The following is a 27,325-nucleotide window of genomic DNA, read 5'->3' as shown; positions in this document are numbered from 1 at the left end:
TGAGGAGACTCTGGGTGGCCTCCTGTATGCGGGCTGGTCACCAAAAAGATCAAACCATGATAAGAATCTTGGAACTTTCAGGCTCACTTCGCATCATCCAGAGAGAACAGATGGGGTGGAAAGCTCAGTTCATGATTGATCACACCTGCCATAATTGATGAAGCTGCCATGAGAGTCCCAAAGGTATAGGCTTTGGGGAACTTCAAGCTGGTGAGTACATTTATGTGCTAGGAGGGTGGCGCACCTCAGCTCCACAGGGATAGAAGCTCCCATGGCCAGGACCCTTCTGGATCTCACCCTGTTGCACCTCTTCATGTGGCTGTTCATCTGCATCCATTATGATACTTGTTATAAACCAGAAAATGTAAGTCATTGTTTTTCTGAGTTCTGGGAGTCATTACAGTGAAAGAAACCAGGGAGGGGCTCATGGGAACCTCTGATTTATAGCTGATTCAGAAGTACAGATGAGCACTTAGGGCTTGTGTCTGAATTAGAGGACAGTCTCATGGGACTGAGCCCATAATTGGTAGCATTTGGGCTAATTTTGGACAGCTATTGTCAGACCCTGATGTTGGGAAAGATTGAAGGCAAGAGGACAAGGGTATGACAGAGGGCGAGATGGTTGGACAGCATCACCACTCAATGGACATGAGTTTAAGCAAGCTCCAGGAGATGGTGAAAGACAGGGAAGCCTGGCATGCTACAGTCTAGGGGGTCTCAAAGAGTTGGACACAACTGAGTGACTGAACAACTGTCAGAATGGAACTGAATTGTAAGACATCCAGCTGGTATCCAGAGAGGAGGAGAACTGGTTGGTTTGAGAAGAAAACCCACTTACTAGTGTCAGAATTATCATAAACAGAGAGAAAGGAAACAGTCTGTCCTTTAAGTATTGTTAGCAAAAGTCTTTCAAAACCCCATGAGTCCTGCAGTCTCTCATATAACAACTGCTTAGCCTACAACAGTTAACTACATATTTTCTATTCTTTAGAAGTTCTTAGTAAAGTATCTGAACCTCTTCACATTAGGAATCTAATAAAGCTACAATGCACACAGTGTATGTATGTAAAATATTGGATATTAACATTAAAAAAGACTCACAAGTGTGCTTAGGTTAATGGGTACCTCATGATAAATTTTTTTTTTCCTCTGTATTTTGGGAACTAATAAGATGACACTTTGCAGGTGGCACTAATGGTAAAGAATCCACCTGCCAATGCAGGAGATGTAACAGATGCCGCTTCAATCCCTGGGTGGGGAAGATCCCTTGGCGTAGGAATTGGCAACCCACTCCAGTATTCTTGCCTGGAAAATTCCACGGAGAGAGGAGCCTGGCGAGTTACAGTCCATGGGATCACAAAGAGTCGGACAAGACTGAAGCAGCTGAACACAAGATGACAGAACTTGTGCTACTTAAAATTCTTGTTTAATTTTAAGTAGACCTCGACTTCCAACCTCAAAATTCACAGAGCCTACATGTTTCTTGGGGATTCCCTGGCTGAACAGTAGTTAGGACTCAGTGCTTTCACTGCCAGGGTCTGGATTCTGTCCCTGGTTGAGGAATTAAGATCCTGCATGCTTCAGGGTGTGGCCAGGGGGAAAAACCTACATGCTTCTGGGTAGAACATGAATTGAAGAAAAAACCCAAATCAATGCAGTATGGAATAACAATAATCACTAACATTACTGAACCCTCACTGACATGTCAGACTTTATTCTAGGTGGTTTAATTTGGATAATTTATTTAACTTTGAAAACAGCTCTCTGAAAGAGGTATTATTAACATGCCCCTTTGACAGGTAAGGAGACAGGTTTATAGATAAGGAATTAACTTGTCCAAGATTCCAAATCTGGTAAATAACTGGAGCCAGGATTTGAACTCTGGAGTCTGACCTTCACCTCTACGCTTCACAGACTTAAGTTCAAAGGCCTTAGACTCTATCCAGGCCTAAGTGCCTATGTTTTTTGTTGTTGTTGTTGTTTAATTTTTTAACTGGAGGATAATTGCTTCACAATATTGTATCGGTTTCTGTCATACATTAACATGAATCAGCCATAGGTATCTGTGTATCCATCATTCACATTGAACAGATGTCATATTTGCTTCAGATTCAAGCCACTTAGTCGTGTCTGATTCTTTGGGACCCCGTGGACTGTAGCGGGCTGCCATTTCCTTCTCCAGGGGATCTTCCTGACCCAGGGATCGAACTCACGTCTCCTGTATTGCAGGCAGATTCTTTATCTGCTGAGCCAATGGGGAAGATTGAATCAGCCATAGGTATACGTATGTTACCTCCCTCTTCAACTTCCCTCCCACCTCCCATCCCATCCCACCTCTCTAGGTTGTCACATAATACCAGTTTGAGCTCCTTGAGTCATATAGCAAATTTCCACTGGCTATCTATTTTACATATGGTAATGTACATGTTCCCATTGAGAGAGTAGTCTCTACATTTAAAGAGGAAGAAAGTAAGGCCTAGAGAGGTAAAGTAACTTTCAAGGAAAATATTAGGAGCCAGAAATATCAAATGCTAAGTACAGCAATTATTGGGTTCATTCAGGGTTTTGGTAGGATGTTACAGAAAAACCCAAATGAATTTTTGGCCAATTCAATACTCAGCACAATTGGCTCTGGACAGTGCCAGAGGGGACCAATGAGGGGTTGGCCATGGACATGACCCCTCTTTCTACACAGTCCATTTATTTAGCTGCCATCATGTATAAGGCCCAGAGCTAGATGTGCAGAATAGATCACTGTTGGGGCAGTCTGTGCCCTTAAGGGATCTACATTAGATGGAGGCTAAGACACACAACCAACAGCTACATGACAAGCAGAATGTGACAAAGGGCCCTGACAAAGATAAGGATGGACCTTGGTGCTGGGAAAACAATCCAGAGTTCCTCCAAACATTAAACAAAGAGTCACCATGTGACCCAGGAACACCACTCCTAGGTACATGCCCAAGAGAACTGAGAATATGTGTTCACACAAACACTTGTACATGAAAGTTCATAGCAACATCAGTCATTATAGCCAGAAAGTGGAAACTAAAGGCTGAACATGCTTGGTGTCCCACAGGCAGCTTAAATCCAATCTATGCTATATTCGTCATTGACTATGACCCCAACACTCATTCTTTTCCTTCTCATCTCCTGCACCTCGACCCCAACCTCCACCCACTTTTGTAGGAGCCCCAAGCTTAGGGACAGGGATACATACAGTGAAGGAGTAAGGGATTTCTTTCAGTCAACAGCATTAATCCAGTCAACCTTAGGGAACCACAGGTTGCCCATCGCCCATCTGTTATTCTATCCACTCCATCACCAGTCAGAAATTTGAGATTCAACTCACATTCATTCAATTTTCTTTCTCTTCTATCTCTCCCACCCATTCTCCAAGGCTTTGTGAATTCTGCCTGCTAAATATTCCTCAGGTTTATCTCCTTTTCTCTAAAATGTTCCTAAAGGATTTCCTCAATTGTACCTATTTCTAACCCACTTTCCATAGCTCTCAAAGCAGTGGTCCCAAATTACAGTGAACATTTTTATCCATAAATATCTGGGGGATGGGGGTTATTGTGGGGAGTTCAGTTCAGTTCAGTCTCTCCGTCGTGTCCGACTCTTTGAGACCCCATGAATCGCAGCACGCCAGGCCTCCCTGGCCATCACTAACTCCCGGAGTCTACTCAAACTCATGTTCATCGAGTTGGTGATGCTATCCAGCCATCTCATCCTCTGTCGTCCCTTTCTCCTCCTGCCCCAAGTCCCTCCCAGCATCAGAGTCTTTTCCAATGAGTCAACTCTTTGCATGAGGTGGCCAAAGTACTGCAGTTTCAGTTTAGCATCAGTACTTCCAATGAACACCCAGGACTGATCTCCTTTAGGATGGACTGGCTGGATCTCCTTGCAGTCCAAGGGACTCTCAAGAGTCTTCTCCAACACCACAGTTCAAAAGCATCAATTCTTCGGCACTCAGCTTTCTTCATAGTCCAACTCTCACATCCATACATGACCACTGGAAAAACCATACCCTTGACTAGACAGGAGTAGGAACTGTTTATTAAAATCCAGATTCCTTGGTCAATCTGTCCAGTCAAATGGGTGAGTCCTGGAATCTGTATGTTTATACAAGCATCTTCTGATGCTAATATCTATTCATCCTCAAGACTCAGCTGCCCTCTCAGCCTCCCCAGGAAACTCCTTCATTTGCTCATGTGGACCTGTCCTCCCCAGCATCCCCATCTGCACATAAATCTATCAGAGTATTGATCCAATCAGGAGGAACCGGCTTCTGTGGCTGACTTCATAACTAATGGATAAACCTCCCAGAAGCAAGTCCTGAATCTCTAGATTTGTATTCTCAGTGGCCAGGGCAGTGTCTGACATATAGTAGGCGCTTGACAGGTATAAACTGAACTAAAGAGAATTTTGTGGATGAGGGTAGGTGCTGGGGCTGGATGAGACAGGCATAGCCACACTTAGCTTCCATGGGCCCCAGAGGCAATGGGAACCCTGATGCAGCAGGTCCCGTGGTGCAGAGGTGAGCACGAATACTGGCCTTGCACCAGGCACTGTGTTAGGTGCTACGCATTCATTGAGCACCTATCATGTTTTAGACCCTGTAAGTGAGTGCACCTACGTTAAATACTTTTTACTCAGAACTGCTCTACAAGGTGGTATCAGCTCCATTTTGCAGAGACTGGCATCAAAGCTGGAGGGGCTCAAGCATAGATTTGGAGCCAGAACCCAGGTCATCTGGTTTCCAAAGTCCACCCTCCCCCCATTACCCTGGCAACAAATGTGCTGGCAGATAATGTGGTCCAGGCACTAGATGGAGTCTGAAGTAAAGGGACAGAGGAGGCACCATCTGCTGCTCCCACCTACCCCATCCCCAGCTGAACTCACGTCAGGCACCATTCTTGTCCCTGGTGGTAGGCCAATTGCTTTGCAGGGGTGAAAGGTCATACAATATTGTGATATATAAGATGTAATATATATTTGGTCTGGGTCTCATTTCTGGCTCACAGCTCCTAAAACCCTTGGAATTTCCTAAGTGATACGGGCAATAAAGGAATCTTTTGTTATTCATATCAAATGAATGGGGCTTTCAATGGGAGTTTCAGTTAATATAATGACTTTTGGGAAAGCTTCATGATAACCTAAGAAGGGGAAATGGTTGCCAGGGGAAACCATGTGACTAGAGGCTGGAATCTCTCAGTCTCACCGTCCTCTCCCCCTGACCTCCAGGGAGGAGAGAGTGGCTGGAGGTTGAATCAATCACTAATGGCTAATGCTTTAATCAGTTACACATACATGATGAAGTTTCCATAAAACCCATGAGGATGGGGTTGGGTGAGCCTCTTGGTTGGTGAGCACCAGAGGTGCTAGGAGGTGGTACAGCTGGCCAGGGAGGGAGGCTTCATGCCTCTTCCCACAGACCTTGGCCTACACATGTCTTCATCTGGCTGGTCCTTTAATAACCTTTACAATAAACTGGTAAGCTAGCAAGTACCAGCTGGGGTTGCAGACTCGGTGACACATTGCTGGATGTGTGGAAACACCATGACACATTTGGTGATTAGACGTGCCAGAAGTGGAATGGAGTATTGAGAGTGGAGGAGCACCAGGAGGGCTTTTCCTGAGCAGGTAAGAAGGTGGGACAGAGAAAGACAGTCTGGCCATCATGCCCACCTTTTGGCAGCCTTGCTCTCAGATGCTAAAGTGAGATGAGGAAGCCCCATTTCAGAGCACTGTCCCAATGCCACTGGCTGGTTATGACCCATCGTGTACAGAATGGAACAGTGGAGAAATGAGTAGAAAGGCTTTGGTTCCATTGTACAAATAGCATTGTGGAGCCCAACCAGCTTCACACCAGATTCCACCTTCCCTGCACATAAGGGGCGCCAAAAACTAGGGCAGAGAATGCACGTGTATTTTCCTAATTGTCTGACTTAACGCTTACAAAATCATTTCTGTGTCTGACTCCACCCCTAGCCTGATTATATGCCCTGTTTTAGAGACAGGTAAAGACCACCTTACCAGGTAACCGGATGGGCTTCCAGGGGGCAGAGTTTGGCACGTAGGCATGCTTTGTGGCCGTGACAATCAGCTGACTGCCCAGCTTATACTGGAATTTGATGAAGGCGACGCCATCTGTCCCCGAGGTACCAGAGGCAATGGAGACCTGGTTGGTGAAAATCTCAATGAGCGCATCAGGGACAGGCTGATGGGTGCTGGCATCACTGATGTGGACCTTCAGGGTGACCTCTGGAAGAAGGACAGAGCAACAAAGAACTGGTTATTAACTGGGGAACTCCAACAGCGATTCTGTAATAACAGTGAAGGGAGGTAGAAAGTATTTATGGGATATGCTTAGATAATCTAGACTGGGGACTTTTCTGGTGGTCCAATGATTAAGACTTCGTGCACCCAATGCAGACTGCACAAGTTTGATCCCTGGTGGGGGAACTAAGATCCCATATTTTATAAGGTGCAGCCAAAACAATATTTTTAATTAGAAAAAAAAATTCTAGATCTACATCCAAAATATAAATCGTTTTAACCAGGAACGTTCTCTTCTTAGCAATTCTTTTTTACTTTACATGATTCCTTATCTTCTTCAAAACCACTGCCTATAACAAACTCCTTTCCTCCTGGCTCCTCCTGGTCCCCCCCCCCCCCCAACAATAATTGAGAGAAAAATCTCTATTCCTTTAAGACACTGTGCAACAAATACAGTGCTTTCTGATCCTGCCCAGTGTTGCTGGTAAACACAGCCTAAGCAAAGCTCAGGCTGCTACACAAGGACCCTGCAGGCACTAAGGTTTGCAGCAAAATTGTGATTTGCAGCAAAATTGTTCAACAGTCTGTGATGAACATAGATGTGTACAGCTCAGGGTCGCTGTGCTAGTAATCATGAAGACATGACTGAAAAGTAGTCCCTGCACGCAGTACCACCAAGGGGGTGGGCAGACTATCTAAGCAATGTGTCCTGCCCAGACCATGGACCTGCCCCAGTTGTTATCCCATTTAAGGAACCAGCTCGCCCCTCCTTGGGAGGGAGGAAAAGCACCTATTACTTGGTTGGATTATTTGTTGGATCCCTATTTACTATTTACTAATTACTATTATTTGTTGGATCCCTCGTGCAGCAGCCTTCCCAAAAAAGTCTTGACTGAATTTCTCTTCCTGATTTCTACTGATTAAAGAGTTCAAGGGCTCGGTTGGTATCACAGAGTTCATGCGTTTTTTGACTAGATGACCATAAGGAATAGCTAAAGAACCCTAGACCCAGGAGTTACATAAGGTCTGCACCAAATAAATCTCTCAAAAACCTCGTAGAGAAAAAAAGTGCTACAAAAACTGAACCTGGTTACTCCCTACTATAGCAGGAGAAAACTACTGCCAAAAGAGGGATAAAATCAACATCAAGAAAATCAGGCATATGGCATTACAAAGCATATCTAGTCGATTCCTGCCAATCTTATCAGTGTTATCTTAATGCAGATTCGCAGCACACATTTGCTTTCTTATGGAGCTGGTCTTACTTGCCCCCAGTGGTATGGGAAGTTATAAATGAATTAATACTCTCATAGCAGAAACCCTCTACAACAGGACAAGTGGGAAGGTGCTTTGTGGTGTTGCACAGCGATGATTTACATAATCTTGTAATGCAACACTCCCTAGCAGCTGGGATTTCAAAGTTTCTGCCTTCTCTTCACTGTTGGCTGAGAAGGCAATAGCAGCGGAGATTTGGAAAAAGTGAAATAATTTCTGAATAAACACAAGAAAGGAGTTCTCCAAAGGTATGGACACCAAGCAGGGAATAAAGAAGACGTGACGAGTTGAGAGAATGGGATTGACACATGTATACTACTATGCATCAAATAGATCACTAATGAGAACCTAGCAAAGAGGTTATTGCCCAGGAAACTACACTCAGTGCTCTTGGATAACTTAAATGAGAAAGAAATCCAAAAAAGAGGGGATATATGTATGCATATAGCTGATTCACTTTGCTGTAGAGTAGAAATTAACATCTTAAAGCAACTACATTCCAATAAAAATTAAGTAAAAAAAGAAAAGAGTTTTCTTATAATCAATGCCCTGGGTTCTGCCACTTTAACATGGGAAACCTAGTATATATTCTGCAATTATATACCTTGAAAAAGATTATTTAGCTACTTCTTTTGGTGTAACAGGATGTGAAAACACATCATTGTGGTTAGGTAATTATTACAGACTACTGGGGTGTCATATGTATTAAAATTTTGCAATTTGTTTTATTTATATGAATAAAGAACAGCAGGAACAGCCCACCCATTTGGTAGGTCTACATTTAGCTCATATTTTAAAAATTAGACTTTATTTTTAAAAGCAGTTTTAGGTTCACAGCAAAATTGAGTGAAAGTTACAGAAATGTCCCACTGGGGTATCATTTTTATAGAAACACTTATATTATCCATTCAACAACAAACAAGATTATTCCCATTAAAAGACAACCAAGGGAGTGATCTTATCATGAGGTGGGGCAGTTCAGTTCAGTTGCTCAGTCTTGTCTGAATCTTTGTGACCCTATGGACTGCAGCATACCAAGCTTCCCTGTCCATCACTAATTCCTGGAGTTAGTGATGCTAACTTGCTTAAACTCATGTCCATCAGGTCAGTGATGCCATCCAACTATCTCACCCTCTGAGAAGAGGTGGGGCACTACATACTATTTATTTATCTCATTTTGCAGAGAAAAGGAAGACCCTATAAATGGCCCAAGACCTAAATATGCAGTAAGATCTACTCCCGGGCATATATCCAGAGAAAATTCTAATTTGAAAATTCTAATTCTATTAATTCTAATACATGCACATCAGTGTTCATAGCAGCACTATTCACAAGCAGGACATGGAAGCAACCTGAATATCCATCAACAGATGGATAAAAAAGATGTGGTACATATATACAGTGGACTGTTACTTAGCCATAAGAAAGAATGAAAAAACGTCATCTACAGCAACATGAATGAGAGATTATCATATTAAGTGAGGTAAGTCAGAAAAAGAAAGACAAACACCATACAATATCACTTGGAGAAGGAAATGGAGACCCACTCCAATATTCTTGCCTGCAGAATTCCATGGACAGAAGAGCCTGGTGAGCTACAGTCCATGGGGTTGCAAAGAGTCAGATACAGCTGAGCAACTAATACACTTTCATCACTTATATGTGGAATCTAAAATATGACACAAATGAGCTTATTTACAAAACAGAAACAGACTCACAGACATAGAGAACAGACTTACAGTTACCAAAGGTGAAGGTGTGGGAGAGGGATAAATTAGGAGTTTGGGATTAGCAGATACAAACTACTATATATAAAACAGATAAACAGCAAGGTTCTACTGTATAGTACCCAGAACTATATTCAATATCCTGTAATAAACCATACTGGAAAAGAATATATACACACACACACACACACACACACACACACTGAATCATATTGCTATACAACAGAATCTAACACAACATTGTAAATCAGCTATACTTCCATAAAAAAACATTATCCTGAGTATGTCTGTAAGGGTGATTTGGAGAAGATGAACATTTAACTGAATAAAGCAGATCACCCTCCTTCATGTGGGTGGGCCTTGTCCAATCAGTTGAAGGCCTGAAGAGAACAAAATGTCCCCCCAGAGTAAAGGGAGACTTCCTCTTGCCTACCAGCCTCTGAACATTGGCATCTCCTGCTTTCAGACTTGAACTGAATGTCAGCTCTTTCCTGATCTCAAGTCTACCAGCGTTTGAACTAGAACTATACCATTATCTCTCCTGGACATCTGGCTTGCTGGCTTACCCTTTAGACCTTGGGACTTGTCAGCCTCCATGATCACGTGAGCCAGTTCCTTAGAATAAATCTCTTCCTATAGGCCCATACATCTCATTGGCTCTGTTCTCTGGAGAACCCTGACTACCGCTGCATCATCCATCATGGGTTCCGATTTTGCAGCGCATGGTGGGTGGACCCTGGGAGTGTGTGCTCAGACCTCTTCTTGTTTCACACTCTTACTCAGCATTATTTCATGATCAGGAATTCAGTTACCACCTCTACAGCATGCTTCTCAAATTCTCATGGACCAGTGGTAGAATCAAGAAGGAAAAAACAAGTGCTCAGGAATTCTTCCTCCCCTATAATTCAGAACTCCTTTACTCTTGGCAGATTTGAAAAGTTTGACTCTGTGGGCACAAACCAAGTCATTTTCAAAGAGCATATCTGCTTGGTGGGTAGAACACTAAACATTATCTTTTAGTCCAGCATGATCTTTTCATCATCCACTATCTGCCCACAGACTTAGAACTAAAGGAGACAAGTCTGTTTCAAATTGCTGGTTGGAGAGGAGGCACCCACACAGCAAGTTCAGAGCAAAGACCACAGCAGGAGCAAGAGGAAGGAATCACAGTGTACCCTTCACAGGTGCGCAGTACTTGGCAGAACTGCCTGTGGGCACCGAGGGGCCATGCCTCCTCTCCTCCCCTTTTATATTCAAATAGTAATTTATGTCTTCAGTTTTTTCCCACAAATGATAGAAGACATTTACTTCATAACTTCTCAAGCCAACTCTACAATCGACATTCTTCATCTCTCCTACAGTCACCTGCTGAAGGGTACTGCTCCAGATCGCAGCCCCTTCTGTGGTTCTCACTGGGAACACAGCTGGGAGGACCATGCTCATCTCAGTCTGAATAGCCACCAGGCCTTGGTTTCACATCTACTGTAAAAAGATCTGACTTATCATGGAAGGAAAAGTGAAATCTATGGGCTCTATTGTTTTTTGTTTGTTTGTTTGTTTGTTTTGGTTTCTTTCTGTGAAGTTTTTGGCTTCCTCTGATCATTTTTCATGCTTTTTTATACTCCCTCAAATTGGCTTTGATGCTGGGATTTTAATATTTTTCTTCCCTTTTGGTGTTTAGAGCTGTTGGATCCCACAGCAACCCACCTTGCTGGGAACCCAGTGTTTGCTGGGTTGGCCCATCAGGCTCTGTGGGAAGAAAGTCCATTTCCACCAGCAGATCAAGCAAAGGCTTTCAGTCCAACCTGCCCAAATGCCCGGTGCTGCTGACCATCAGGGAGAGCAGCAGAAAAGTGAGTCACTGGACTCAGTCTCCAGCGCTGTGATTAGTTATATTTAACTCAAATTCAGGGGAGTCACAACAGCTTCCCATCTCTTATGTCAAAATATAAAAAGTTAGTCATTTGAAAATATTTTCTAAATGGGAGGTTATTTTTTACATGTTACCTGACCGTTGCTTGAAGAGATTCTGCTCCATACTACTTGGTGCTAACTTTTAACAATATCTGTATATTTATAGAATTGCCACTTCTTTATACAGCAATTACAGGTATATCCTGAGCTGGCCATGTTTACATCCACTTACTTTACTTCTTTTGGAAATATGAAAGGTTTATCTTCCTTTGTAAGATATCTGATGAAACAAGAATGCATTTTATTTTACTAGCGTTTTCTTATAATTTATTTTCTCTGGTCTCATAGAGTGCACATGCATCTTACCTTGTTCAATTTTATTTTCTTCTTAAAATTTAGTGAATCGTGTGAATGTGCATTCTCATGTACAATCATGTTAGTTCACATGTCTGTAAGATTACTGTATTGTAAGATGAAACATGTTTTTTTCTTTTTTGTTTTTTTATGTATCATTTGTGTGAGAAGTATAATAAATCTATTATAGTAGAGTACTATATAGCCGATTGTGTTAGGTGGGTACCTACAGTAACTCTGGCGGACTTATGAACAAATTTGGCTTATGAATGTGCTCTCAGAATGGAACCCATTCATATGTAGGGGACTCATTGTACTTTTCCTTTGTTTTTCAACAGTTTGATTAAAAAAATATTAGTGAATCATATCCTTTAAGCAAATTATATATTTTCTAAAAGAGACAAATCTATAATATTATAGACTGTGTAATATTGTTACTGAAACACAAGTCGGTGTGCCCAATGCACAGAAAGGCTGAACAATACCAAAACATCAGAGTGTGGGGGAGAAAAGTTTATTTAGGGTTGTGCAAGAAGACAGGTGGCTCATGCCTTAAAAACCGCAAATTCCCTAACAGCTCTCAGCGAAGCCCTTTTCTAGGAAAGGTGAGGGAGGTGAGGGATGAGTTGTAAAGTTCTTGGTGTCTGAGCTTTTGTTCCTGAGGTCAGGTCACAGTCAGCTAACGACATTCCTGTACAACTCCACCACGCCAATGTTATTCTGTTTTGACAAGAAAGGTCCCAAGGTATGACTTTCATCCTGCGAGGTCCAGTCCTGGCTGAGAGGAAGAGGATCTAGGCTGGTGGCTTCCTCAGGCCAGGTCCCCAGGCGCTGTCCAGCTGTGACGGCTGAGGGAGCCAGGCGCCCAGGACCCAGCTGGCTTTCAGGCTCCTCAGGCGGCCCAAATGGCGGGGGCTGCGTCCCACAGACTGTGTCCTCTGCAGATGGCCGCTGCCATGAAGTCACAGAGGCGGGGATGGGGGAGAGGGTCACTGCAGCCTCAAGGCCTGGGTCTGGCCATTGGGTAGCCTTGGCGAGAGCTCTGGAGCCCTGTAGACGCAGCCCCCAGCCTGTTCCCTGGGCCCCTCACTCATCTGCTGGCCCAACGGTGAGTGAGCTGGAGGGCCTCAAGGAGAAGGCTTGGATCTGCTTCTTACCTCATTCTCTGCTTGACAACTACCACTCCATAGACCATTAGCTGAAAATGCCCTCACTAACGGCCGCTCGCTGACAGTTGGCTGCTTGGGGGTAACGGTGCACAGCGTCACCGTGTGCTAAGGGCTGCACTCAGGGCAGCGATGCTCTATCACAATATTAGATATCATCTATAATATCATGCATTATATAATCTATATAGTAATATGAATTATATCACTATAGTATGCAAATACATTAAAATATGATACCAATATATAAATATTAGTATATTAATAGTCAATGAATTGTATATTAATTACATAATTGCAATGTGTATTAATATATTACTTGCATTATATAATATTACCATTGTATATTATATATTACATAATATATAGTTATATAGATTATATAAATATTATATCACATTCTTACATATTGTCTGTATAATATAATATATAATGCATGCATATGTGCTCAGTTGTGTCTGACTCTTTGTGAAACCATGGACTGTAGCCCACCAGGTTCCTCTGTCCATGGGATTTTCCAGGCAAGAATACTGGAGTGGGTTGCCACTTCCTTCTCTAGGGGATCCTTCCAATCCAGGGATCAAATCCATGTCTCCTGTGTCTTCTGCATTGGTAGGAGGATTGTTTACCACTGAGCCACCTGGGAAGCCCATAATATATAATAGAGTTCAAAGCATTTGACAATTTTCGTGTGGGTTTCATTCTAAAAATAATATTGAGCTTGGTGTTCTGTGCGGAAGAGAAGGGACAATCGCAGGCGTGTGTCAGAGAGACACACAGGCTGGCATGAGTGTCCTCTGGCTGCCCCGATGGTCCCCTCAGCATCTGTTCTCTATTAACCACCTTTTGCTCTTGATTGTATCCAGAGGTGCCCTAAAGCCTCTCTATTAGCCTGAGGTCACAATATCTGATACAGAATTCCCACCCATGTGAGGCTTTCCTCACAAATGTGTACCTTAATTATCAGTGGAGGACTATGATCTCCAAACTTCCATTTGAACTTCTACTCACTTGAAAAAGCCCATAAGATATGTTTGCTGCTGCAGCCCTGGGAACTTAGGATCCCACTTTGCGCCTTTCTGTGTTTTCCAGTCTCTAGCAACTGACTCCTACCTGAACCTCATGAAAAGATGGCTCAGTGACGACTCCCGGTCACAGCTTGTTTGGAACATGGATGAAAGCCCTGGTGTGGGAAGCGAGTAAGTGCCGGTCCCAGGCACCCTCCTGCTGGCCACCCATGCTCTGCGGGGCAAATGCTTTGAGCTCACTCCCCATCACATCTGCACAGGCTCTGCACACAGAATATTCTCTCACCTCAACCCCTTGTGTCTGTCCCTCTCATACCTGAACTTATGTCTTGGCAGGCCTGCCAGGATCTCTGGTGCCATAAACCAGTGGATTCTTCTCCCTTCCCATAAGAGATATATAAAGAGGATGGAACTGCAGATCATTTCATTAATTACACTTTCTAAGCAACAACACCAAATTGCCAAGAACGTAGAAATACATGATAAACATTCACATTAGTACAGCAATTAAAGAAGCTATGATAATGTACATAGAATACATGATATATACATGTATGACATATCTTTTTTTCAAGTGACAGGATGCCTTCTTTCCCTGTACTTGAAGCACTGTATAATGGAAATAGAAAATGCAATACTCAAATACCAACAACCTGCTATGACTTTTTGAATGAAGATGCTGTTAAGTCTGTCTATTCGCCAAAAAGTTAAATGGCAGAAGTCATTCTCTGCTATTATAGCTGGTACAAAATGAGGCTTTCCGAGGCTGCTTCCATACACAGGTTATGCTATAAAAGTAACTATAAAGTGATTATACTCTTGCAACTAATTAAGGGTTTATTTAGGGTAAATACCCCAGAATAAACCAAAAACTACTGCTGGATTTACCTGATTCAACTGTACAACTTACATATATAAACACGTGCTCCCAAGCAAAATAATTTAACTGGGTTTCTACAATCACACCTAAAAGTTATCTAAAAGCAAATGACACTGACACAATCCCACTCTTTTAAAATGACAGCAGAAATCATGTCGATGTAGCTTTAAAAGTACTGTATGAAAATATATTTTTCAATTTGTTAATGTGGTGTATTACATTGATTGATTTGTGGATATTGAAGAATCCTTGCATCCCTGGGATAAAGCCCACTTGGTCATGGTGTATGATCTTTTTAATGTGTTGTTGGATTCTGATTGCTAGAATTTTGTTAAGGATTTTTGCATCTATGTTCACCAGTGATATTGGCCTGTAGTTTTCTTTTTTTGTGGGATCTTTGTCAGGTTTTGGTATTAGGGTGATGGCGGCCTCATAGAATGAGATTGGAAGTTTACCTTCCTCTGCAATTTTCTGGAAGAGTTTGAGCAGGATAGGTGTTAGCTCTTCTCTAAATTTTTGGTAGAATTCAGCTGTGAAGCCGTCTGGACCTGGGCTTTTGTTTGCTGGAAGATTTTTGATTACAGTTTCAATTTCCGTGCTTGTGATGGGTCTGTTAAGATTTTCTATTTCTTCCTGGTTGAGTTTTGGAAAGTTGTACTTTTCTAAGAATTTGTCCATTTCTTCCACGTTGTCCATTTTATTGGCATATAATTGTTGATAGTAGTCTCTTATGATCCTTTGTATTTCTGTGTTGTCTGTTGTGATCTCTCCATTTTCATTCTAATTTTATTCATTTGATTTTTCTCCCTTTGTTTCTTGATGAGTCTGGCTAATGGTTTGTCAATTTTATTTATCCTTTCAAAGAACCAGCTTTTGGTTTTGTTGATTTTTGCTATGGTCTCTTTGTTTCTTTTGCATTTATTTCTGCTCTAATTTTTAAGATTTCTTTCCTTCTACTAACCCTGGGGTTCTTCATTTCTTCCTTTTCTAGTTGCTTTAGGTGTAGAGTTAGGTTATTTATTTGACTTTTTTCTTGTTTCTTGAGGTGTGCCTGTATTGCTATGAACTTTCCCCTTAGGACTGCTTTTACTGTGTCCCACAGGTTTTGGGTTGTTGTGTTTTCATTTTCATTTGTTTCTATGAAAATTTTGATTTCTTCTATGATTTGTTGGTTATTCAGCAGTGTGTTGTTCAGCCTCCATATGTTGGATTTTTTAATAGTTTTTCTCCTGTAATTGAAATCTAATCTTACTGCATTGTGGTCAGAAAAGATGCTTGGAATGATTTCTATTTTTTTGAATTTACCAATACTAGCTTTATGGCCCAGGATGTGATCTATCTGATGTATAGAACAGTCTTATGGACTCTGTGGGAGAGGGAGAGGGTGGGAAGATTTGGGAGAATGGCATTGAAACATGTAAAATATCATGTATGAAACGAGTTGCCAGTCCAGGTTCGATGCACGATACTGGATGCTTGGGGCTAGTGCACTGGGACGACCCAGAGGGATGGTATGGGGAGGGAGGAGGGAGGAGGGTTCAGGATGGGGAACACATGTATACCTGTGGCGGATTCATTTTGATATTTGGCAAAACTAATACAATTATGTAAAGTTTAAAAATAAAATCAAATAGAAAAAAAAGAAAATATAATTGCTTATCTTGGGGGAAACTTTTCTGAAAAAAATCAAACCAATTTAAAATAAAAGAATGCTTTAACTCTTCAAAATAAATCAGAATTGAAGCAGTTATTGAATACCAAAATGATGCTAATTATATTGAAAAGAAAAAGCTTCAGTTCCAGTTGTTAAGAACTTTCCCATAAAAATCGATGCATATATATATAAACCTAGCAGAGCATCCTTGTCTTCCTCAGATATGAAAGAGAAAGTGTTAGTCATTCAGTTGTGTCTGACTCTTTGCGACCCCATGGACTGTAACCCAAAGGCAATGCCAAAGAATGCTCAAACTACCACACAATTGCACTCATCTCACACGCTAGTAAAGTAATGCTTAAAATTCTCCAAGCCAGGCTTCAGCAATACGTGAATCGTGAACTTCCAGATGTTTAAGCTGGTTTTAGACAAGGCAGAGGAACCAGAGATCAAATTGCCAACATCCGCTGGATCATCAAGAAAGCAAAAGAGTTCCAGAAAAACATCTATTTCTGCTTTATTGACTATGCCAAAGCCTTTGACTGTGTGGATCACAATAAACTGTGGAAATTCTTGAGAGATGGGAATACCAGACCACCTGACCTGCCTTTTGAGAAACCTATATGCAGGTCAGGAAGCAACAGTTAGAACTGGACATGGAACAACAGACTTGTTCCAAATAGGAAAAGGAGTACATCAAGGGTGTATATTGTCACCCTGCTTATTTAACTTATATGCAGAGTACATCATGAGAAACACCGGGCTGGAGGAAGCACAAGCTGGAATCAAGATTGCTGGGAGAAATATCCATAACCTCAGATATGCAGATGACACCACCCTTATGGCAGAAAGTGAAGAGGAACTAAAAAGCCTCTTGATGAAAGTGAAAGAGAAGAGTGAAAAACTTGGCTTAAAGCTCAACATTCAGAAAATGAAGATCATGGCATCCGGTCCCATCACTTCATGAGAAATAGAGGGGGAAACAGTAGAAACAGTGGCGACTTTATTTTTCTGGGCTCCAAAATCACTGCAGATGGTGATTGCAGCCATGAAATTAAAAGACGTGTACTCTTGGAAGGAAAGTTATGACCAACCTAGACAGCATATTAAAAAGCAGAGACATTACTTAGCCAACAAAGGTCCATCTAGTCAAGGCTATGGTTTTTCCAGTGGTCATGTATGGATGTGAGAGTTGGACTGTAAAGAAAGCTGAGTGCTGAAGAATTGATGCTTTTGAACTGTGGTGTTGGAGAAGACACTTGCAAGTCCCTTGGACTGCAAGGAGATCCAACCAGTCCATCCTAAAGGAGATCAGTCCTGGGTGTTCATTGGAAGGACTGATGATGCCACCTGATGCGAAGAGCTGACTCATTTGAAAAGACCGTGATGCTGGGAAAGATTGAGAGCAGGAGGAGAAGGGGACGACAGAGGATGAGATAGTTGGATGGCATCACCGACTCGATGGACATGGGTTTGGGTGGACTCTGGGAGTTGGTGATGGACAGGGAGGCCTGGCGTGCTGCGATTCATGGGGTAGCAAAGAGTCAGACACGACTGAGTGACTGAACTGAACTGGACTATAGCCCACCAGGCTCCGGCATCCCTGGGATTCTCCAGGCAAGAACACTGGAGTGGGTTGCCATTTCCTTCTCCAATGCATGAAAGTGAAAAGTGAAAGTGAAGTTGCTCAGTCGTGTCCAACTCTTAGCGACCCCATAGACTGCAGCCTACCAGGCCCCTCCGTCCATGGGATTTCCCAGGCAGGAATACTGGAGTGGGTTGCCATTCCTGTCTCCAGAGGAATTGTCCTGACCCAGGAACTGAACTGAGGTCTCCTGCATTGCTGGTGGATTCTTGACCATCTGAGCCACTATGGGGAAGTATGTTATGACTACAACAGCAAAGTGTAAATACGGTAACTTTTTCCCTAAGCTTCACACAATCTCCTTCACAGTTAAAGAAACGAACAGTGATGATGCAACACTGCAGTGACAAGAGAAGCCAGAGGGATTTGTAAGGAAATTACTATAAGAAACCACTTGAAGAAGACTTCGGTTTTATTGGCATTTTAAGCTTTTCACAAAGGTACAAAGTCCCCTTAAGAGAATTTGGAAGAATCTGCAAACTGTGAAGTTAATGAGCATGTCTATAAAATTAACATACACACCACAGCCAAGCTTTAAAGATGTGTTGGAAGATGTTCATGGAATGGTTGCCAAGGGAACCTGGTGGAGGAAAAATTCTCTCTCTGCGTGTGTATGTCTTTCCAGATCACCTTATATCTAAGGATATGCACTTTTAATAGTTTGTCCAGGTCGCAGTCAAGAGCAAAATTACATGGCATTTCTTTTGAATAAGAAGCTTTCAGATGTTTATTATTAAAAAAATTTTAGCAAGTCATTTCTCTCTCTAGGAAGAGACCAGTTAAAAAGTGCTAAAGGTGCTAGTTGTGAGGAAGCTGACATTAATTACTTTTAGAATTTTTAAAAAGGGGCAAAAAAGGCAAACCAAAGAGACTTGTTGGAAGGTTGTGAATAGTCCAAGTGTGTGAGGCTCGCTGGCACTTGAAATGTCACTACATGAAAGATAAAGATACAAGATCAAAACATGAGACAAAGGTCCTTGAAGCAGCTGCGGTCAGAGCAGTGGTTAAATTACACACATGTGCTTCTCTTTCCAAAGAAACAGAATTACTTAACAAGCAAGCTGCTGCTGCTGCTGCTAAGTCACTTCAGTCGTGTCTGACTCTGTGCAACCCCATAGACGGCAGCCCACCAGGCTCCCCCATCCCTGGGATTCTCCAGGCAAGAACACTGGAGTGGGTTGCCATTTCCTTCTCCAATGCATGAAAGTGAAAAGTGAAAGTAAACTCGCTCAGTCATGTCCAACCCTCAGTGACCCCATGGATCACAGCCTTCCAGGCTCCTCCGTCCACAGTATTCTCCAGGCAGGAGTACCGAAGTGGGGTGCCATTGCCTTCTCCATCAAGCAAGCTAGAGTGGACCTATTATTAAAATTTTCTTTTCAGAACTGTAATGGAAAGTAACCTTTAAAAATCGTATAAAAATGAAAAATAAATAAATAAAATTCTTAAAAATTCTATATATCCATAAAATTTTTTCTTTTCTGTTTTAGATGAAGCTTAATTACTAGGGTACTTTAGGGTCTTTGATATGAACTACAGCGGTGGGGCGTGGTGCTGGGAGGGCGGGAGGTGAGGGGGGCATGTACAGAACATGTTTCACAGCCAAATCATCTGGGGTCAGCTTCCAGGCTCCTCATTTCAGAGTTACATGGTCTCAGTCAAGTCTGTCAGCCTCTTGGAGTCTCCATTCCTTTTTTTGTTTACTTTGATTAAATCTAAGTAAACAAGCAAATAAATTCCAGAATCCGAGAAACATAAAGGCAGAGAGAAACGTGTTTGTTTTCATAGTCTCTATGAAACTAAGTACTATGTTGCTAGAATATTTGTTCTGGGAAATCTCTATAGGTTGCCATATCCCAGGACTCAGGTGAGGAGGTTAATGAAAAGTGGTCAAGGGTCCAATTTTGTGGCATCCAGATGGGTAAACTGTGCTCTGAGAAGGGGATAATTGGAGGCATGGCATCCCAAAGTACCATAGCTAATCAGCACGAGGGAGGTCAGAAAAGGAAGGAGCTGGCAAGACTTTAGCCCTCATGAGTCTCCATTTATTCATCCATATAACAGGGGTTCCAGATGCCTTGAAAACATTGTAGGATTCACAGGAGAAGAAAGGGGATGATGTATGTAAGGTGTCCGTGGGCACAAGATCATTCCTGATTTTGCCCCCTTGCCAGTGTTCCTCTAACTTTACCTGGTGAAACAAACCACCCCTCACACCTCTTCCTCCTCCAAAAGCCTCTCAATGGAAGAAAAATGAAAAAGCAAAGACATTTTGCAGTGCGTTTGCAGAGCACAGGGCTTGGGGCTCTGACCGCCTGGATTTGTCTCTCTCCTCTCCACTTACTGCTCTGTGCTCTTAACTGGAGTTTTCCCATCTGTGAAAAATGCAGGTGATACCCCCCATAACTGTCTCTGAGAGCTGCCATGAGATGGTAAGTGTAAGGGCCTGGCATGCAGCTCAGCACATGGCGAGGGTTTAATGAGCTTCCTCTTTCCCAACATCTGACTCTGAAACAAGGATCGTCAAAGGTTTTTAGGAAGTTTATGAATGCCTTCCTAAAAAGGTTCCTGCAAGGAGCTGACTACAGCTGACTGTGGTTTGTGGAAGATACTCTTTCTCCTTCACACCCATCACTGACAATTCCCAAGGACACAGAGAGCTGGAGGGGTGGCAGAAGTCACTGTCAATGTTCTGCTGAACATGAATTCTCACGGGCTCCCGCATTTCTGCACATTTCATGAGCCAGGCACTGACTACCAGTGGTTGTGAACTGTCTCTTCAAGGATGTTTACTTAAATGGTGGAGACGGTGTGGAGAAAAGGGAGCCCTCCTGCACTCTTGGTGGGAATGTAAGTTGGTGCAAGCACTATGGAGAACAGTATGGAGGTTGTTCAGAAAACTAAAAATAGAATTACCATATGATTCAGCAATCCCACTCCTGGGCATATACTCAGACAAAACTATAATTTGAAAAAGATACACGTACCCTTATGCTCATAGCAGCATTATTCACAGTAGCCAAAACATGGAAACAACCCAAATGTCCGTAGACAGATGAATGGATAAGATGCAGTACATATATACAATGGAATACTCCTCAGCCATAAAAAAGAACAAAATAATGCCATTTACAGCAACAAGGATGTACCTGGAGATTATCATACTAAGTGAAGTAAGTCAGAAAGAGAAATACCATGTGATATCATTTATGGGTGGAATGTAAAATATGGCACAAATATGCTTCAGACACAACTGAAGCAACTTAGCACTGGCTTCTCTCCTGTAACGTAACCCAGCTCATGTACACATATCACTGGACCCCCTCTGAATTGCCCTCTAGGAAAAGCATAAGGATGAGATTGCTGATCCTCTGGCAATGCTACTGCTGTGAGTCTTTGATTCCAAAATATTGTGTCTTCTGCATGTGTGAGTGCTAATTCACTTTAGATGTGTCCAACTCTTTGCAACGCTATGGACTGCAGCCAGCCAGGCTCCTGTCGTGGGATTCTCCAGGCAAAAATACTGGAGTGAATTGCCATGTCCTCCTCCAGGGGTCTTCCCAACTCAGGGATCAAACCTGCGTCTCTTACGTCTCCTGCACTGGCAGGTTCTTTACCATTAGTGCCACCTGGGAAACCCTGTGTCTTCTACCAGCATCTATAAAACCACAGCGGACTAGCTTACTAGCTGACAAGGAGGGCAGACTCTCAGTCCCTTTACAATTTTTAAAAAAATACTGTAGATATAAATTATATTGTATTTATTTATTTATTTGGCAGCAGGGCATGCACGATCTTAGTTTTCCTGACCAGGGATTGAACTTGTGCCCCCTACAATGGAAGCACAGTTTTAACCATGGAACCACCAGGGAGTCCCCCTTTTACAGTTCTTGACAGCCACTCAGGAATCCAGGGAAGTCCAGGAACTGTGAAAGTACTGAGGCTAAGATCCTGGGAGAGGGGGTGGGAGAGTCGGAGAAAAAACAACCGAGACAAGACAGTCCCAGGCTTTGGGTAGTGCCTTTTGGCTTAGGAAGGTTCTTTTTAACCAGCACGTTTTAAAATTCTAAAATAACCCTCTATCAGAAAGGACCAAGGGTTCCCTTTTCTCTTGGTACATCCTAATCATTCCCACACCTCTACACCTACTCCCACCTACCCACCACTCTGCTGCACTAAATTTCCAGGGTTATTCCAGTATGTTCTACACTGGCACAGCCTTCCCTGTAGGACAAGAGGGAGAAGCAGAATCTGAGGGGTTTGCCCTCCAAGCATTATGGTGCAGTGTGTATCCCTAGGTCAGGAAGATCCCCTGGAGGAGGGCATGGCACCCCACTCTAGTATTCTTGCCTAGAGAAGCCCCATGGACAGAGGAGCCTGGCGGGCTACAGTCCATGGGCTGCAAAGAGTCAGACACGATCGAGCGACTTAGCACAGCACGCATGTATTTATTTTCAAAGCACTGATCATTTACTCTCCCTTTTAAACTTTAGGAGCTGAAAAGTCCTATTTATGTCATCATAAGCAAAAACTGAGGAGTGCAATGAAAATTCTGTTAATTAGCTGCTATCCATTTAACATTTGAAAATGTACATTTGTTTAGTGAAACACCATTTGTGCTTGTTACATCTGTTTGAGTAAATGCTCGTTTAATGAGACAGCACTGTAGACTATGCTCACGCCCACATATTATAAAACCTTATAATGTTCTAATTAACACAAATATTTATGGAATCCAATTTACAGGCGTTTTCTAAGAAATTTAAAAGTTTTCACAACACAATTTAACTTTCCTGCTTGATCTGAAGGGGGAAAAAATCGGACTCTTCTGAACAACAGAAGAGTTGGTCCTTGTGATGTTTTTCCACAGTGATGGTCAGCATATAATATTTTCCACTCCATTTACATTCATAGAATTGGTTCTTCATTTGTGCCAAATGGATTAATATTTTGCCTTCTAACTTTTATAGCTCATGTATTGGCATCAACATCAATAAAGGGATTTTATTTTCTGCTCCTGCCTTGAAAATGAGTTCCATACCCCTCTTCACTGCCAACTCAGTTAATAATTCTGCAACATAAGATGGAGATTTATTTTTCCAGGTTGTAGTACAGAAGATCTGCCATGTTTTGACTTATACTTGGAAATCCAGGCTATTTTTAGCTCCACCTTCAGAAGAGCATGGCAACCCAGTCCAGTATTCTTGCCTGGAAAATTCCATGGTCAGAGGAGCCTGGTGGGCTATAGTCCATGACACAAAGAGTCAGACACAACTGAGCAGCTAACACTTTCACTTCACAAAGGCATTATTAAATGTCACCTGTTAAATGGAACATAGGTGTAGACTGTACAGAGAATAATCATTTGGCTCAGCCCAAGAACTCAAAGTGCGGCTTCCCTGGTGGCTCAGATATAAGGAATCCCTCTGCCAATGCAGGAGACGTGGGTTTGTTCCCTGGTTGGGGAGATCCCCTGGAAAAGGAAATGGCAACCCACTCCAGTATTCTTGCCTGGGAAATACCATGGACAGAGGAGTCTGGGGGGCTACAGTCCACGGGATTGCAAAAGAGTCAAACATGACTTGTCGACTAAACAACAACAACCAGAACTCAAAAATTCAAAGAATGCCCCAAAGACAGCCCGTTGGCCCAAAGAATTTGGGACACAAAGGTAGGCAGAAAAGTCCACATGTGAAAGAGATTAAAATGAAGTTCCAGGGTGGCCCAGCGAATGGTTTTCCCCGCACATTATCAGGGAGGGAGAGGGTGCCTGTGAGTAAAATGTCCCCTGGGAACCCGAGGATGGGGAGAAGTAGTAGGAAGTGTTGGAGGCTTCACCCCTACAAAGAAGACAGAGTGAGCTCTTGGCTGTGCTATAACCTTGACCCCTTCATTGTACCCGAGGAGCTGGAGCTTTCATTCTAGTTATGTAGCTTGTTTGTACCTGAGATGGGATGATCAGAGTGGATAGGTGTATTAATCATGTCTTTTTAGGGACTTCCCTGATGGTTCAGTGGTTAAGAATCTGCCTTCCAATGCAGGAGATGAGGGTTTGATCCCTGATCAGGGAACTAAGAGCCCACATGCCTTGAGAAAATTAAGCCCTGGCACTGCAACTAGAGAAAGCCTGTGCATGCAACGAAGAGCCCAGGCACTGCAACAAAGACCCAGCACAAAAAATAATAAAAAATAAAACAAGTAATTAATTTAAAAAATTGTCTATTTTGTATTTTGCCACTTTGATCTCTTGGGTCTTTTCTGACGCAGGAGGGACTGCATTTCCTAAGGCTAGTTGATTCCATGAGATGGTAAATTATTACCTTGGAGGGCTCACCTGTGAGCCTGCCTTCAGCTGCAAACTAACCCATCCAGAGCCCACACCCCAACCATCTCCTTTATGGAGTTCGAATTCCAGCCCCAGGTTGCTACCCACCTGCTCTAATCTTCCCAGGGCTAGATATCAGACAACTGCACACAGCTCCCATGCTCCAGAGCCTGATGAAATTATTCAAAGTAGCCAATCCTAACTCTGCCTGGCCTGCTTATCCTGCTCCACACATTCTTTTACAAGAAATCCACAATAAAGGCTTTTGTCTATGTTCTCCTCTCAGGGCCTTTGCCTCCTGGCTGGCCCTGGTGCTTCCCTGTGTGTCCCCCTGGAGTGATGTACCCCTTCCTCTTGGGAAAAATGAGCATAACAAATGATCTCTTCCATGGCAGTCATCTCCTGGTCTGTTGACCTCCCCATACCTGAATAATAATACAATCCAGGAGTTCCCTGGTGGTCCAGGGGTTGGGAATCCACCTGCCAATACAGGCAACACAGGTTCCACCTCTGCTCTGGAAGACTCCACATGCTGCCAAGCAACTAAGCCCGTGTGCCACAACTGCTGAGCCCACTTGCCTAGTGTCTGAGTTCCACAACAAGAGAAGCCACCGCAATGGGAAGCCCGGACAGTGCAACTAGAGTAGACCCCGCTTGCTGAGAAACCCCGAGCACAGCAACAAAGACCCAACACAGCCAAATATATTTATATATATTTACTCTCTCTCTCTCTATATATATGATCTATATTTTAAAACAGTGGGTGATTCCAGGTTTTCCTGGCTGAGGATAAGCCACGACCAGAGAATTGGTGCAGAATTAGTTAGGATTACACTTGTGATGAAAAGAACTTTCTAAAAGTGCTGGCTGCATGGATAAACAGTATGTTCCATATCACAGAAAATACTTAAGAAGTGAGAAGAAATGGCTCATCAGGCAGGCACAATGGAGCACTTCAATCAGACCTGATGAACCTCTAAGTTACTGTCCAGATTCTGTGACAGTCATAGAAGGACTTGGTGTATCAGGAAGTGAGTGAGAAATTGCAGACCCTCGATAGGTGAGGGTCACTGAAGATTTTTGAGCAGGAGAGTGAAGCAATTCATCTTTTAAAAATAGGCAAAATGGACCAAAACAGAGGAAGACTATTGGTGGAAGAATTAATGGAGGGATTCCTATTGAAGTCCAGTCCCAAGACGACAGAAAATGACTTTCTGGTGCATATGTGGGGTGCATAATGGTGTGGACAGAAACAGGAGGAAGGGTAAACCTTCCTGACCCCGCCTTCTCAACACAGGTGAGGAGAGAGACCTGGGCAGAGGCTCCAAGTGGAACAGATGTCAAAATATTATGAGGGCAGGGTTTGAGAGCACTGGACACTGACCTACAAAGGACCCACCCAAGCAGTTCATGCTTATTACAATCAACAAATCACAGCTTTCACATTTGGGTACAACTTGATTGTATATTTTTTGCCAGGTCCACCCCATCTTCACACTCAGAAGCACATTTATCCAAATCAGTTGATGCGAAAAGATTTTAAGTTATGGATTTAAGTTCAGGTCTTTCACTGAGGCTAGGACAGGTAATGTATCTTTTGGTTCTCCTTTAACAAAATCACATTCAAGTATTATAATTGTGCAAAGGAAAGATGTTTAAATCATTTTGTCGTTGATATCAGCAAATTTAGTCATGTGCTTAACTTTTTTAGGATGAGATGTTCTTTTGAAATTGATGGTCATGATCATCCCTTTGGGGAGAAGATTCTCAAGGTTGGCCCAAAAAATAGAAATGAGGACAGTGGCAGAAAACTGCATCCTGGACACAACAATCTTCACACAAAGAACCAGCAATTACTTCTGGATTCCCGTTTTTCTGCTCAATTAGGTCACATCTACCTTCTTTCTTATCAGAACTAAATTTAGCAAACACCCACCACAGTGATCACTTCCTAGAACAAGGCTTTCCATCAGCCCACAGTGATTCTAGCAAGACCTGGTGATCCTTTCCAGGGCTCCGGATTATGACATTTCGTGAGTGCAGATGCATGCTTAGATCTAGTGTACTGTGAGATGGTCTTTGTTGAGTGATCTTATTTCATGCTCCCATGTGCTAACCCAGGCACGGATGACACCACCCACACATCCTCAGTGGGCCAAATGCTGACTTGTTTTTCAGGAAGCTGTGAATCGACACAAATCTTATAACTTCCCACTCACTTGCCTGGAGCATTTGGACACCATACATGGGCCATATGGGGACTGAACCCATGACCCTCACGGAACATCCATGGGGTTTTAAAAAGCTTGAGCTAACGAGCCACACACAGGATTAAACAGTTATGATTTTATCCTAAAATAGGAAGGAACTTGAGGAAGACTCCAAAACAATCACATTGACCACACAAAAATGTAAATATGTTCTTTCAGCATTGTGATGTTTCCTTTCCAATCAATCAGCTAGTTGAATATTTAGTGCTTATTTGGGAACAGGGAGGCAATGTGGGAAAATGAAGACTTTTACCATTTTTCTTTTTTTTTTGATTGCACCTTTGGCATGTGGGATCTTAGTTCCCCGACGAGGGATCAAACCCATGCCCCCTGCAGTGGAAGCACAAAGGCTTAACCACTGGACCACCAGGGAAGTCCCAAGACTTTTACTTTTAATTTTTAGAAAGGATTAAACATTTTTATCATTTTCAAGCTGTCCATATTCACGCTTTAATCTTTCAAAATCAGTGGCTGCTATGCACACAACCCAAGTGAAATATGTTCTACTCCATGTCCAAGTACACATAGAGGGTTTTCTTAGGAAGGGTGTGTACTGTAATTAGGCAGAAAGCAAAACTGTTACCTCATTGTGAAAGTTAATAAATGTTTGAAGAGAAAGTCTTGTAAATAGGCAAACATCTGCTAATGTTTAGTTTTTAAAAGCAGAAAGTTAGTTTTTAAAGATATGGAACAGCTTAGACACATTACTTCGACAAAGCCTATTTCAATCAATATTTCCATAAATAGCTGTCCTAGTTTTTCAACTTTAGAAAAAACAAATACAGTCTTAACACAAACAGCTATT

At 42.6% G+C, this 27,325-nt stretch overlaps 1 protein-coding gene across 4 annotated transcripts in view; it reads right to left on the bottom strand.

Moving 5' to 3' along the window:
• Window positions 1-27,325, bottom strand: part of FAM171A1 (family with sequence similarity 171 member A1) — a 131,084-nt gene that overhangs the window by 49,570 nt on the left and 54,189 nt on the right. For 3 of the 4 annotated variants that reach the window (XM_025264362.3, XM_025264363.3, XM_025264361.3), the window contains exon 2: window positions 6,040-6,267. In XM_025264362.3, the coding sequence (XP_025120147.3) occupies window positions 6,040-6,267 (228 nt within the window). Of the gene's footprint in view, window positions 1-2,038; window positions 2,172-6,039; window positions 6,268-27,325 lie in introns of those variants that run through there. The other variant, XM_044928095.2, reaches the window with a different exon arrangement.

This window comes from Bubalus bubalis, chromosome 14 (assembly GCF_019923935.1).
Source record: "Bubalus bubalis isolate 160015118507 breed Murrah chromosome 14, NDDB_SH_1, whole genome shotgun sequence".
NCBI lineage: Eukaryota > Metazoa > Chordata > Mammalia > Artiodactyla > Bovidae > Bubalus > Bubalus bubalis.
Note: the sequence above shows the minus strand (reverse complement) of the source record. Positions and strands in the feature narration are given on the sequence as shown.